Raw genomic sequence first — 16,519 nt, forward strand, 5'->3', positions numbered from 1 at the left:
TCACTTAAAGTAAAATGAGTTTTGGATGTCACTATATCCATTAACCACATGTGTCATTCTATAGAAGAGACTTGAATATCTGGAAACCAACCCTATGGATCACAAGAAACATTATTATTTCTTTACGTAGAACAATGACTGCGGCTAACAGGAGGGCACAGGTTTTGTTTCATGTACCATTAATTAAAATCTACTGTAATTTTCCTACAAATACAATAATATAGATACCCAACAAATCTTGGTAATATTACAAGAATAAAAGAGAGAATCACAATGTACATTTCAAAGTGATTTTACTCTATTTTATTTTCCCTGTTTCTTACTATGATAGTTGCACCAAGTGGACCCATGGCTTCTTTCCAGTTAATCAACCTTTGATGGTCTACAGCCTTCATTTTCAAAATGTAGTATTCATAAAGGCCACCTGCAGAGCTTATTAAAAATACAGCAGCCTGGGATAACACCCAAAATTCATTCAAATTCAAAAGATGTGTAAAATGTTACAACATTTTAACAAAAACCAAGGGAGGTATGCTATTCTTGAGTAAAGAACAGTATTTAGCTAATTCCTGAATGTCAGCTGTATCATTACTGTCTATCTTCCAACATCACCCAAATTGCAATGTATCTAAGAGTTGGCTTGAGAAAAAATTATTTTATCAGGTTTTTGTTTGGTTTTATTTTGCTTGGTGCCTGTGTTTTTTTTTTTTTCAAGAAGTAAACAAGATTGGTTGAAGTCAGATGCACATCTTCATTAACCACTGATTTCAAGACTCTAAGAGGCAAATGAAAAGAGCTCAAGGCATATGAAAAGCATGACAGTACTTTGTATGAAGCAAGTTCCTTAGAAATAACATTATTTGGATTTCTGATATAAAATTTAAGACTTATTTGTATTATGAAACTTGAGTTACCACCTGTTTACTTTTTGAAGTTTTGCTCAGTGACCTTCACAGTGGTATTTCCACACAACTAAATAACTACTAATTAGTTAAATGAACTAACACAAATACTTAGCATTATATATAGGTCTTGATGAATGTGTGAATATTAATATTATGGGTACTACATAAAGACACCTAAATATTATGGGAAGTCAAGGGAAATGATGCATGAAAATAAAACCCTATGTAATATTCTGCTCCTGCTAATTTTATACTGTCCACTTGTTTTAAAAATACTTGGAGGTATGCCAAGCTCAAATATAAATTGAGAACACTACATTTTTCATAATTATTCAAGATAAGGTTTCTGTTGTTAGCCCCTGGTTGTCCTGGAACTTGGAAGTCTCTCTCTGTCTCTCTCTCTCTCTCTCTCTCTCTCTCTCTCTCTCTCTCTCTCTCTCTCTCTCTCTCTCTCTCTCTCTCTCTCTCTCTCCCCAGATTAGGCTGGTTGGAACTCACCAGCCTCTGCCTCCCAAGTGCTGGCATGAAAGGCATGCATCATCATTGTCAGGCCCATTTTCTAATTTTTCAAACATTAGTTTTAAATCATACAAAATCCAACAACAACCACTATCAAGTTTATAATTGCCTGTCTGGGGGGTACTTTCTGGAGACTTTGAAATGTCCTGGTTTCTACAAGCATAACACAGTCAAAATCTTGGCAAATCTACTATTACGTTCTTGGCTATCATTGCCTTTCTATGCTCTTTATAACTATATTCAGTTCTCATTTTTCTATTTATATCCGTGCATGGTAAGAGGCATGGGACACTTCCTCCCTAAAGGAATTATCAATCACCTCAGTCCCAACTTAGATTTTGTTTCATCTCATTCCTACTTTGGCTGACACCCAGGTGACATTATCAGGAATTTGGTCAGTCATCATTTCATGTTCCAATTTGTAAGTGGTATTGAACAAATTTCAATAGATTCTTTGTCCATTGTTTTTGTCCTTTTTCTGAGAAGGCACTGGATTTTTGAGTCAGTAGAACTTGTGTAACCTCACTAAATTTCAACTACTTTTTGCCTTGTGCATTAAATGTGTTTAATCATGTAACATTAACAAGCATATCTATTTAAATCTCCAGATATTTGCAATGACCCATTTAAGTCAGCTCTTACACAGGCCTTCCTGACATTCCCCTACCAATGAATTAGGAAGCTGCTGGTAATTTTTGTCTGTTAATGTATTATGGTGTATTTTGGAAATAATGGAGAATGAAAACACTTTTCAAATATTTATATTTTCAATGTCATGTGTGCCAACCATATTTGCTCTCTCTATTTCTTTATTTGCCAAGGAGGCAAGCCAAAATGGGAGTGGAAAGCACTGTAGGGACATAAAGTAAGCTTGTTTCAAATATACCAAGTAGAGCTGGGACTTCAATGGAAAAAATTGGAGAACATTTCCTGGCTACACAGTATACAGCAGCTAACAAATCAAGTAGGGACAAAGCTACTTTATAAGCCATTCAACTTAATATTTTGGGTTGTTTTTCATTTAAAACATCACATATGAAGTATTATTCAGTGGCAATATTCTGGGAAAATTGCTCCTATGCACAGAGCAAACATAGCTCTGCCCAGAATGTGTATGGAAATATAAAGGTAAATAGGTAGATTGTATGAGGAATTGTGAAGCTACTCATGTGAACTTGGCTTTTCACTGTTTCATTTTGTGTTTTTTCCTAACATCTACACAACATTAGGTTATTGGTTTATGGTCTTACTGCTCTCAAACACCTTCACATTCAAAGCAGGAATCAGCATGATTAACACTTTAATGAACTATATTTTATATAACCACATAATAATATTACATGCCAATATTTCTATCCAGATAGAAGTTTTTGCCATTTAAAAGGAGTTTAAGTAATTAGTTTTACAAGGAGGCACTGCCTTGAGAGTTGTGAAATTGAAATACTGGAGTAGAATATATATATATATATATATATATATATATATATATATATATATATGTGATTTAATACTATCCTTGTAGAGCCCTATGAGACCTGAAGAATACATGATAAAATTATCTTTATCCATTCTTTAAATTTTCCATCAATAAATCCTTAAATCTGGGTGTCATGGTTCATATCTGTAATTCCTACACTTGGGGCAGGAAACTCAGGAAGTATGATCACTTCAAGTTTGTGAGTTCAAGGCCATTTTATAATACATAGAATTCCAGGTCAGTCTTGGAGTAGACAGTGAGACATTCTCTCAACAAACAAAGCACCTCTCATGGTATCACATATTATTACTGATTATTGAAATGTGTGTGGGACATGTTAATGATTGAATTATAAGCTTTAATGTTTGTAGGAGAAGAAGGACTAGGAAAATGACATACAGAATATTAAGACCGGGTTTGGATGTGCACTATATTTTTTGTTTTGAAAACTTCAACTCGGTATTGAATCAGAGGGATTCAATAGTCATGTTCTGTCACACAGAATAAAAGTTTTGCTGTTGACAATGGCTAAATTAAATAAAAAACAAAAATGAATTATCTATTGGGAATAATCTTGGAAGCTTATTTTTATTCTTGCCTTTCCAATACTAATCCAAGGACTTGGGAATGCCCTATATGCCATGCAATGAGATCTACAGACCTTAAGTTAAAAACTTAAAAGGGGTAGATGGCACAGCCATATCTCATGGGACTGACAAAAATCATAAAACCAATGCAGCTGCTTGACAAAGACAAAGACATAGGTTTGTGGTCTGTAGGCAATCTGATTATACATTGTTTTATGTCTAATATCCACTTATGAGTAAGTACATATTGTGTTTGTCTTTCTGGGTTTGGATTACTTTACTCAGGATGTTCTTTTTTCCTTTTTTTTTTTTTTTTTTTTTTTCTAGTTCCATCCATTTGTCTGAAATTTCAAGATGTGATTTTTTTTTTACAGCTGATTAGTGTTCCAATGTGTTAATGTACCACATCTTCTTTATCAATTGTTTAGTTATGGGGTATCTAAGAGGCTTCCATATTATGGCTATTACAAATAATGCTGCTATGAACCTAGTTGAACAAATGTATTTGTGGTATGTGTGTGTATTTTTTGAGTATATGCCAAAGAGTGGTATTGCTGGGTCTTGAGGTAGACTGATTCCCATTTTTCTGAGAAACCTCCATACTGACTTCCAAAGCAGTTGTAAACGTTTGTTGCTCCCACCAGCAATGGAGGAGTGTTCCCCTTTCTCCACATCCTCTCCATATAAACTGTCATTAATGTTTTTGATCTTAGCTATTCTGACAGGTGTAGATGGTATCTCAGAGTTGTTCTCATTTGCATTTCCCTGATGGGGACCCCAGCTAAAAATTTAAGCAATAGTGGAGAGGATACCTTAACTGTAACTGTAATCAGACTGGTGACTTTCTCAATTGTCATCATAGAATCTTCATGTAGTAACTAATAGAGGCAGATACAGAGATGCACGCATTAACACTGAGCTGAAATCCTGGAGTCTAATCATAGAAAGAGAGGAGTGATTATATGAGCAGAAGGGTCAAGAATATGATGAGGAAACCTACAGAAACAGCTGACTTGCGCAAATAGGAGCTCACTGACTCTGGAATGACAGCTGGTGAACCTGCATAGGACCAAACTAGGCCCTTTGAATGTGTGTGGCAGTTGGTGTCTTGGGCAGTTTGTGGGGCTGCTAGAAGAGCATCCAGTATTTATCCCTAGTGCATAAACTGGCTTTTTGGAGCCCATCCCCTACAGAGTGATACTTTGCCCAGCCACAGTGGGGAGAGCCTTTGTTGAAAGGGAAAGATAACTGAGATGGTATGCAAAATAAGATTGTATTTCAAACAAAACAAAGAAATGCACTAAAAACCCCAACAAAACAACAACAAAAGACTTAGGCATTTCTTTTTCTTAGAAAAGTTAGCTCATGCAGGGCCACTGTTGTGTCTTATGACCAAGGAACAAAAAATTGCCTGGATTAAACATATAAAAATTCTATAAAATATAAAATGTAAGCCATTGAAATATGCCAGAATTTGAATAATAACTGCAGCAGCTTTGGCCTGAGGATTTTTCATTGATACTCTGATCATTAAAGGTTAATAATAAACTACTCAAGTCCCAGTAAAATCTGCCAAGGCTGGCTTGGAGGTTTTCTTTCTATCTTGGCTCCTTGAAGATGCAAGAGCTACCAGCCTAAGAACACTGTCATATGTCTCTATTCTTAAAATTTGAGTTATGTGGTTAATGAGTAAGTGATTATAAAAGATAACTCTGTTTATCAATGATGACTACACTTATGACTCCAAATGTGCAAGGGAAAATTGAAACACATGTTCAGAAACAAAAATGATAGTCTATGTTTTGGATCATCCTGAATTCAGTGTAAGTAAAGAAACATTCTGACTGCTAATTAGTCAGGCTGCAAGATTCTCACCATTACCATGGCTTGGCTCACTATTTTCCTTGCCTACTGCTTGCCTCCTCTCCAGAACCTGCTGTGGCCCTGTTCCCAGGATCTGTATGTCATATATGATGTATACCTTAGATAACTACATGAACTATCTAAAGTCAGTCTTGTTTGCAAAATAAAAAGAAAGAAACAATAACAAATTAGGACAAGAAAATGGTATTTGATAATGCATACATGCATTAAATAATGTGTGATAATTAATTATGCTCATTCTATTAAGCAATGAAAAGTTTCTAGTGCATACTAAAATTATTACTCATTGGCTTGTGGTGATTATTTAAAAATATGAAACATACTAATGTTTAAATTTTTTTTCTCTCTCTCTCTCTCTCCTTTCCCCTGCCATTGCCTACTCCAACCTTTTTGGCCATTTTACCTTCCTCCCTTTAATAAGCATCAGACGAAGAAGAGCCTACTTCAGCAGGTAAGTGTCCTATATTACAAGGATTTGTTTTCCTGTTTAATTTATCATCTTATTGATGAAATATTGAGCTGGAGCAGTATCTCCATAGCAGAGTACTCACCAACTCTAGGTTCAAGCTACTGTAGCCTCCAGAGCCTCACTAAATGATGTTTAAGTCAAGGTACACAACTCCAGTCCCAGCCCTATGGAGTCTGATGCAGGACAAAATGAGGTCCAGGGTGATCTGCCTTGCTCTGAAAATTTCCAGCCAGGCTGGAATGCAAATTACAATTCTGTCTAAAATGGGCAAATGGACATATGTAAAAATGAAGGCTCAACTTTTTGAGGTTACTTTCTTCATGTTGCAACCAGTAAATTGGCTCTTTTGTTAACATTTTTTTTTTTTATTTCATAGGCAGGCTATACTAAACTAGTTTGAATGATGTTGGCTCAGAAAAATTTGTGAACCAAGACAAAAACTCAATTAAGCTATTACAGAGGAAATTGTAGCAATACCAACATTAAAGAACATGGAATCAGAAAATTTGGGTATTGAGGAAAAATGCTTAAAAATAATGACAGTAAACATTTCAATTAAATCCACAAAAAGAAAAAATGATAGTTTTTCTGAAATATTCTCTTTGAACCTATGTTTTATTATCAAATACATCTATAATCAGGCATAATATTCAAGTTTAAGAATGAAAATTATGAGGTTTACCAAGTCACATATTAAAAATTTTTAATTTCCATATATATATATATATATATATATATATATATATATATGTGACAGCACTGTTTATTTTTTTCAATTTTTATTTTACATATCTATCCAAGTTCCCTTTCCCTCCCTCCTTCCCTTCATTTCTCCTTCCCTCCCTCCCCCTTTCCCTCTCTACCCCCCTCATATGCACCCTCTCCTCCCATCTCCCCCCCCCACTCTACATTTAGGATGATGCCAACCAGGAGGGTTATCTAAATCTGTCAAGTCATTTGAAGTAGGGACTAGGACTTATGTCTGTCCTGTCTCTAGGTAAAGGCACTATCCCTCCATGGAGGATGTGCCCACAAGGTCTTTTGGGCACCAGGAATACATCCTGGTTCTACTGTCTGAGGTCTCTTAGACCGCTCAGGCATTCTAGCTGAGACCCATGTTCAGGGGGTCTGAGTCAGTCTCATGCTGGATTCCCAGCTATCAATCTAGGGGCCCATTAGCTTCTCCTTGGCAAGTCAGTTGTCTCTATGTTTCTGTAGCGTGGTCTTGTCCTCCTACTCTGCATCTGGGTTCTAGTTTAGCTCGGTGTTTAGTTATGGGTGTTTGCTTCTGTTTCCAACAGGTACAAATGAGGGCTCCATGATGGTGGATAAGTTAGTTGATGATCTCATTGTCAGGAAAGGGCATTTATGGTAGCCTTTCCTCTGTTGCTCAAATTGTTTCTTGGAGTCAGTCTTGTAGGTATCTGGACATTTCTTTAGGTTCAGTTTTCTCTTCAATCCTATAATGGCTCCCTCTTTTATGTTCTCTCTCCCTCTCTCTCTCCCTCTCTCTCTCTTTTCTGTCTTCTATTCCTCCTCTGACTCAATCTTCCTAGTCCCACATACTTTCCTCTCCTCCCTTTCTCTTTCTCCTAGTTCCCTCATCTCTCACTACCCCCACACTCCCCATGTGTCTGGAGATATTCTTAATGTAATATTTAACCTTATAACATGATGTTGTTGTCATCCAACTAATTGGGATTTTTAAGCACAGGGTAAGACCTGAAGTGAATATCACTGAGAGTATCAGTGTTGGAATTGGTAGAAGGGAATATGGACTTTTTAACTTATTTCAAGGAATGTGAGACAGACCCAAGAAAAACACTAGGTGGGGAAAACATGATTCCATGGACAGACTGTGAAGAAATTCTCACTGACTGACAATTAACAAAATACCAGAGTACCCGGCCAGTAGCTCCAAAAGAATGAAGGCCTAATATGAAGTCATTGTAGATTTTGAAGGGAACCGTTTGATGAGGTCAACACTAGACAGTTTCCTTCTTAGTGGGGAAAAGGCCAGAGGGCTCAGAAATAAAAGGAAGAAATGGTTCCCAAAGATAAGGCAACTCTGGTTGATTGCATGGCAGAGATGATTGGTGCTGCTTAATCTTGATTATCAATATGATTTCACTGAAAAATTCCTAGAAGGTTAGTAAAACACTCTCCTGAGGGAGGATGCTTCCAGAGAGGTTTCATTCATATAAGAAGACCCTGAATGGTCAGCTCCAATCAACTGCAAGGAAGCTGAACAGAGTAAGCAGAAGGAGAGCATCTGGTTCCTAGGCATGAGATGCCTAGAATACATAATAGAGCTAGAAGTAAACTGAGCAGATTATATCCTGAACTTTTGGCTTGGAAATGCTTATTTGGGTATCACAATAAAGCTCAAAAAGCAGAAGAATTAAACAATTTGAGTACGTCAAACAACAGCCTTCACAGAATAAAACAATTGGGGCACCAAAAAGGTGGCCAGTGAAAGGGATGGGAAGTAAGACTTGTAACACATATACCTGATATGAACTCCATTTCAGGAAAAGAAACACAAAATGTAGCAACAAGTCCCAAATGAATTAACAGTTAGACAATTGTTTTCATGTAGCCTTCTGCAAACGTGGCAGAAGAATGTCATGGGAAAAGGATAAACTTCAGTGACCATGAAGGAAATATAAATCAAAGTCACAATAGCATCACTTCTGGTGTGTTAGTGATGGCTTTTATTCAAAAGGTATGAAAGGTTTTGGCAATGAGAGCTGCATTACACTTTGTAATACCTGCACTCTTCTCCATTTGTTTATAAATTTAACTTTTCATAAATTAAATAAAACTGTGTATTTGATATTACTCTAATCCAGGAGTCATAATAGTGACATTGCCTGTATTCAAAGCATACGTAATCTTCATGTGAACCCCAAGATGCTCACTACTTTAGGAGTGACAATTTCTTAAAAAGCTTTAAAATATTTTAAAACTATCAGTTTAGCTATATTGTAAAGATATCTTTCAAATATATTTTACACATATATAAAAGGTACAGACTGTGTTTTACTAGTAATGAAAGAGTATTGTCCTATCAAATAAAAAATTATTACTAAATCAATGTAACCTCTACTAAAGCACGATGATTAGATATATTTCCTGTAACTTTTGAAATCATTACTTTTGTTTATTGTGATGTCTTTTTTTACTCTATATAACATTTATTTCAGTTCTGTTTTCTATTTTATTGTTGAGTTTAATTCTGCATGGCTGAGTATGGTCAATTATTCTACAGCTCATATATTTCAAAAAGAAATGATCTCTTACCCAACCATTTCTTAACGAGCAATAGCTGCTTCCTCATTTCAGTCTTTATACTTTATTTCCTTGGGGCCAGAGTAGAGTACTACATTTTTATTCTTCTTTCTCTAGCATTAGTCATGAATTTTCTATAATCTTTTGTAGAGAAATACATAATACATATTTTCCTCTCCATTGCCTGAAGGAACTTTACTAATTATTTTATCAAGAATGGTCTTGCTCATAAATATATTCAAAACAGCCTTAAATATTAAAACCTAATTTATAAAATCCAAAGTTTATTGCTATAGTTTGTAAAACAAAAAGAAGCAATTATTTCTAGTTTCTCAGAAAAAGGAGGGAGAATCATTGCTCCTAAAGATTTAATTTCACTAATACGCCACGGCATTAACGTAAAAGATCAAAAAGTGAAAGTTTTCTATTGATAATTGTATAAAACAGAGTTATGATATCAATAGGAATTTGGAAGGATCATGTACCCCATATCTCTAGAAAAATTTAACAATTAAAGCATCAAAAATGTTAAAATATCTTTATACCAGAAGGATTTATAACACCTTCTTCTACATATTTCCAAATACATAGAGATAGGTAATGTATCATTACTTCCTCAAGATTTACAACTGAAACAAGCAGGTTAAATCTTATTGTTAAATCAAATCAGGGTACAGTGTAAACAATGCTTATTTTCTGGGGCATGTGCACATATCTCAGAACACATCCATTTAAAATTAGTCATGAGTTGTGACATGGTTTTTAGTTAAAGAAGCAAACTTTCTATTTGAAATTGTTTATGGTTTATTTCCTATACATATCTATAAAATAACACTTTATGTAACATGTAATTAGTATACACGATATATTACGTTATTTTTATACATAATACTATATATTCCTTCGATAGTTAAGACTTTCTTTTTTCTAATTATTCTTCTCATACATTACCTCCAAACTACATCCTCCCTACCAATCCTCCCCCAATATCCACAGTTCCTCCCTTTTCCTTACAAATAAAACAGGCTTTCCACGGATATGAACCAAACACAGCATAACAAAGTGCAATAAGACTAAGAATAACCTTCATATTCCATATTCAAGACTGCACAAAGCAATCCAGTAGGAAGAAAAGTGTTCCAAGAGCAGGTGAAAGAATCAAAAAGCCCCATTCCCACTGTTAGGAATCCCACAAAATCTTCACAATAAACAGTCACAACATTTATGCAAAGGGCTTAACATAGACCCTTGCTGTCTCTGTGTTTGTTGCTTCAATATCTGTGAGCCCCTATGAACTTACTTAATTGATTCTGGGGGGTCATGTTCTCCTGTTGTCCTTGACCCTCTGAACTCTACAATCATTCTTTTCACTCTCTTGTGGGGTTCCACGAGCTTCAGATAAAGTCTGGCTGTAGGTATCTGCATCTGCTCCCATCAACTTCTAGAAGAACATTGTGATGACAATTTGTCTAAGCATCAATATATTAGTATAGAAGAATATCATTAGGAATCATTGACCTGTCTTTTTTAACAGTTGTGTTTTGTTCTATCCTAGGTCTTTGTGCAGTCCAGCCTCTGACAGTCCCTGGCCTTCCAGGAGTGTGTGAGGCTTAGGTTCTCTCTTATGCTGTGGGCCTTAAGTGGGACCAGTCATTGGAAAGACTCATCATACTCTCATCCACATCTCTCCCAGATACTCCCCATACTCCAACCACCCATTTGCCTCCATGGCATTTCTTTCTCTCTTTTAGAATGCAATGAAAACATAGACAAAAAAAATTACACATGAAAAACATATCTACAAAACAGAAAACAAGAAAGCAAAAGAGGTTACTACAATCTCTGATCCAACATTGCCCTAGCACATCTTGTAGGCAGAAGAGTTAGTAGGTTGAAGGTTTTGTGGCTGTGTTGGTGTCCCAGTTCCAACACCACAAGCCTGTTCTGTTTACAAAATTGGCCAGCTCAGCCTCCATATCCTTTTTTTAGGAGTTCTTGCTAGGATCACCCTTTTAGGTTCCGAAAATTTTCTACTGTACTAAGTTTACATATCAACTCCTGCCCCAAAATATCCCTAAGTGAGGTCATCTCCTGCCATACTCTCTCCCTCTCCCACCTGATCCCTCATGTTCCCACACTACTGCTCCCAGTATACTCATAAAATCTATACATATATTCCTTCATCCACCTCAAAAAAAAAAAGACTTTTACAAACAGTTAGTGGGGAAAATAGTCATCCAATATATAATACTCTTTTTCATAGTAAAACCATGTGACTTCCTTAAATCTGTATAGCATTTGAAATATATTGTGAAGTTATTATTGATAAAGTTATATAGAATTGATGTTTTGGCCTTTTCAGTATTTCTAAATATGGTCTGAAAAATAAAACAGCCAGTTTTCTCACAATGTATATTTCTGAATGTAAAGAAAATAAATTGTTTAACTGCTAAGGGATTTTGTTGAGTCACTGAATTAAAAATAGATGGCTCAATGGTGACATTGAATTCTTAGTTTGTTTTTCCCTCTTAAATTCATTTCTCTCTTCCACATATGTTATATGTAACATGAATATGTATATTTAAACCTGTTTTTGTTCTATTTGTGATCTATCTGGCTGTAGCTATTAAGGTTATATGCACCCTTAGCTTTGTCCATCAGAGGACAAAGAAACGAAATTAATTATTCTCAATTTACTTTTTTATTGAAGATATTTGTTTACATAAAATGTATTCTCATCATACTCTCATCCACATCTCTCCCAAATACTCCCCATACGCCAACCACCCATTTGCCTCCATGGCATATCTTTCTCTCTTTTAAAATGCAACGAAAACATAGACAAAAAAATTGCACATGAAAAACAAACCCACAAAACAGAAAACAAGAAAGCAAAAGTGCTGTCTCTGACCAAGAATGTGCATGATATACACAGAAGCATATCTGCAAATCATATTTAAACTTATATTATATATTTTTATTACATGTATGTTTTGAATGTGACACATTATATGAAGTTAGGTATGTTATATTCCTCTTATGGCTTATGTTGTTAGTCAAAATAATTTGACTTTTTAGCATTTAACATTTCAAGTTTTATTTTTATTTTAAATTTTGGTGGGTGTGAAATAGGGTTTCATTCTATAGTCCAGGTTGATATTGAACTACTGAAATCATCCTCTTTTGTTTTCTAATGTCTTCGTCAGAGTGTTTTTTATTATTTTATTTTCTTGCCATGAGGTTACCCAAAGTTGAACTGATAAGAGTAAAGAAAGATATAAAACACATTCTCTGAGAATTTGATGTGTTCAGGCAGGAATGAAGCTCTCCAGATTATGATGAACATGACAAAACCCATGGGCCAGCAGATAAGAACATAAAACTTTCATGATATATGTCATATAATAACTGTCTGATAACTGTAAAGAATTTACCTTCTGGAAATTTATTTTTGTATAACTGTAAAATTGGATAGTTGGATAATAGTAGATTTTTTAAATTTGTATTTTAATTAAAAATAATTTATTTTACATATTAATCCCAGTTCCCTCTCTCTCCTTCCATTCCCCACATCATCCCCACATCCAACCCCCCCATTCACTCCTCAGGGAGGGTGAGGCCTCCCATGGGGAAATCATCAAAGTCTGTCACATCATATGGGACAGGATGTAGTCCCTCCCCTGTGTATCTAGGCTGAGACAATATTCCTCCATAGGGAATTGGCTCCAATAGCCAATTTGTGCACTATGGATAAATACTAGTTCCACTACCAGATTCCCTATAGACTTCCCAGGCACTCCAACTGTCATCCATACACAGGGGGCCTGACTCAGTCTTATCCTGGTTCCCCACCTATCAGACTGGGGTCCATGAGCTCCCATTTGCTCAGGTCAACTGTTTATGTGGGTTTTTCCAGCAGTGTATCTCAAGATCCAGCAATTCCATTTCTAGGCACATAGCAAAAGAATGCACATCCATATTTCTGTTTGCGTATTGTAGGCTGGTTATCCTTTGTTATATGTCTAATATATGCTTATAAGTGAGTACATACCATGTTTTTCTTTCTGTGTCTGGTTTACCTCACCCAGGTTGGCTTCTTCTAGTTCTATCCATTTGCCTGTGAATTTCAAGATTTCATTGGGTATATGCCTGCGAATGGAATTGCTGGATCTTGAAGTAGAATGATTTCCATTTTCCTGTGAAACTGCCTTATGGATTTCCAAAGTGGCTGTATAAGTTTGCATTCATACCAGCAATGGAGGAGTGTTCTTTCTTCACCTCCTCGCCATATAAATTATCTTTCATTAGCCATTCTGACAGGTGCATTTCCCTGATAGCTAATGATGTTGAGAAATTTCTTAGGTGCCTTTCTACCATTTGAGATTCCTCTATTGAGAATTCTCTTTTTAGATCTGGACCCCATTTTTTCTAATTGAAGTATTTTGTGTATTAGAATCTAGCTTCTTGGGTTCTTTCTATATTTTGGAGATCATCACTCTGTCAGATTTGGGAGTGGTGAAGATCTTTTCCCATTCTGTAGGCTGCCTATTTGTCTTATTGACTGTCATCTTTAAGAAACGGTGCTGGCATAACTGTATGCTGACATGTAGAAGATTGCAGATAGATCCATATCTATTGCCATGCACAAAACTTAAGTCCAAATGGATCAAAGGCCTCAACATAAATCCAGCCAAACTGAACCTCTTAGAAGAGAAAATGAGAAGTACCTTTGAACACATTGGCAAAGAAGACCACTTCCTGATCATAACACCAGTAACAGACACTGAGATCAACAATTATAAATGAGACCTCCTGAAACTGTGAAACTTTTGTAAGGCAAATGACACAGTCAACAAGACAAAATGTATAGTGGTAGTTCTAAACTTAGACCAATACCCTATGGGTCAAATAATGACAGTATGATGATAGTTTTATTTATTTATTTATTTATTTATTTATTTATTTATTTATTTATTTATTATTTGGAGTCAAATGTTCTCTGTGTAACAACTCTGACTGTCCTATAACTCACTTTGTAGACCATGTTGGCCTGAACTTGCAGGGATCTTCCTGTTCTGCCTCACAAGTGATAAATACTCATATTCCACGAACATCATAGTGATTCTTAACACTTTTTTATTAACATTATTGTTGTTGTTGTTATTTCAGTTTAATTTTCAATTTTAGACAATGTGGTTTTTAATACATATATATTTGATTTTTCTATAATTGCATATGTTGATTTATATATTATATATTTAAACTCAAAGTATAAAACTTATGAAATATTACATTCATGATAACACAATTAATAAAACATGAGAATTCAAATTACTATTCTTTGGGAAAATTAACATATGTGTTAATTGTCAATGTTATATAGCAGAAGTACTTTTTAGTGTTACTGTTATGTATTATTTTTATGCCTATGTGGTGATTAGAATGAGAGGCTCCATGGGCTCATATGCTTGACAACTTTATCCCCAGTTGTTTGAACTGTTTGGAAAGAATCAGGAGGTGTGGCTTGTTGAAGGAGGTATGTCACTGAGGGCTATGTTTTAAGATTTCAAATGCCCTAATTGTAAGCATGACTTCTATGTCATATTCTTCAGTCTGCTGGGTAGAAAGTGCAGCCAGTAAAGCCCACCCTTAAGCAAGGCCACTCAGGAATTCTCTGCATGGTTATCAAGTGTGAGGATTTGCGTGAGGCATGGGGAATGCCAAGTAGGTTTTACATTTGAACAATGTTCTGGGGATTTTCATATGTCACATTCTTAATAATTGAACACAGTAAACCTCCTTATGTCCTCAGAAATTCACTTATTTCTACAATTTCATGGTCTTTTACTATGTATTTTAAATAGTAATGTTTACTCTATCCACCTAGAACATTAGCTTGTTTGTTTTTTTATCAGCTGACATAAACAAAAATGCAAAGGGTCTTTCTCCTGCTGGTTGCTACTGAAATGCTACCTGCTATAGCTATAGTAAGTTTACATTGTAAGTACTCCATAAATATTTGTGGCTTGATAAAGTCAATGACAAGCTAAATCAGACTGATTTTATGGAGAGTTTTAAAAAGCATTGCTTATTCAAAAAAACCATTTCTATCATGTTGGTGGCATGGGAGAATAGGAGGGAGAGGGAACTGGGATCAATATGTAAAATAAGAAACAAATAATAAAAATAAATTCAACAAAACTTGTTTTATGACGCTAAAAAAAGAAAGAGACAATTTCCCTTTCCATGGGAATTAAGCGGTTTGAAGAGAAGAATTATGAAAGATGCATTTTCTTGATGAAAATACAAAGGAAAGGATAACATGTTGTAAATTGCTATTTAAATTCTATAGCTGAATAAAAAGGCCCATTATATTGATCTCTGTTTTTGCTTTTGTTGCAGCAAAACACTTTTTTCTCAGTAACTCTTTTAGTTAACAATGCTAATAATGTAGCCATTATTAATATTTGCAAGCAGGAAATCAACACACTGAATTATGAAAACAATCAAAAGCTGGTTTATGATACTGAGAGTTGATACAGATCCCTACATCAGGAAACAGAGGCATCTCAAAGATGAGCCCTGTCACATGGGCCCCAGGAGTTTTTATATCCAGTTTATTTCCTGAATTAGAGGTTCAGAAGGACTGAGAAAGAGAAGCTTCTTTGATGAGGACTATTATTTGCACTGATCAGTGAACACAAAGATGAGATTAATAATGTAGTTATGAATTATGATGTTCTAAGAAAGTCATGACAATATAGTCTCTTCTAAGATCCATGAAGACACTTAAAAATTTGGCTAGTCTCTAGTACTGAGCATGCTTTATCTTTATTATGTGGGCCTTAAGTCTGATTGGACAGCTGTTGGTTACCAACAACATGTGAGTGCCACTAATTGAACCATTATGATTATCTTGTCATACTGGTTATTGCTATAGTTAACAGATGTCAGAGATGGGGAACTATTAACTGTTTTCCCTCCCTTGGAAACTTGCACAGTAGTTTCTGCTATTATAGAGGCTACAATGAAAGAGTGAGAGAGGATATAAGGTTTGATCCAGCTTGGAAACTCAGAGTCCTGTGTCCTGAATACATGATATATTTAGTAATAGGAGCATACCATCAATCTCTAAGATACAATCAAGGGCAACAGCTACTATCTATGTTATTTGGGGGATCTCTTGTACTACCCTAACCAGTGATTATGTGGGATATTGCCCCTGCCTACAATTGGGATTTTTGTTAGTCTGTGGTTCTTGTGGAGAACATTGGTAGCCCTAGTGGTCTAATTTCCTTTAAGATTTTAGATATATAGATAAACAGGTAGATAGAGCTAAAGGTAGAAGATAGATAGGTATGTACATATATATTACATTATCATATAT

The 16,519-nt window shown here is 35.3% G+C and overlaps 1 protein-coding gene across 1 annotated transcript in view; it reads left to right on the forward strand.

The window, feature by feature from the left end:
• Window positions 1-3,589: 3,589 nt before the first annotated feature.
• Edil3 (EGF like repeats and discoidin domains 3) overlaps window positions 3,590-16,519 on the forward strand; it is a 280,901-nt gene continuing 267,971 nt past the window's right edge. Inside the window, exons 1-2 of the mRNA XM_051182916.1 lie at window positions 3,590-3,665; window positions 5,794-5,823. Of these exons, the coding sequence (XP_051038873.1) occupies window positions 3,590-3,665; window positions 5,794-5,823 (106 nt within the window). The remainder of the gene's footprint in view (window positions 3,666-5,793; window positions 5,824-16,519) is intronic.

This window comes from Phodopus roborovskii, unplaced genomic scaffold (assembly GCF_943737965.1).
Source record: "Phodopus roborovskii unplaced genomic scaffold, PHOROB, whole genome shotgun sequence".
In the NCBI taxonomy this organism is placed as follows: Eukaryota; Metazoa; Chordata; class Mammalia; order Rodentia; family Cricetidae; genus Phodopus; species Phodopus roborovskii.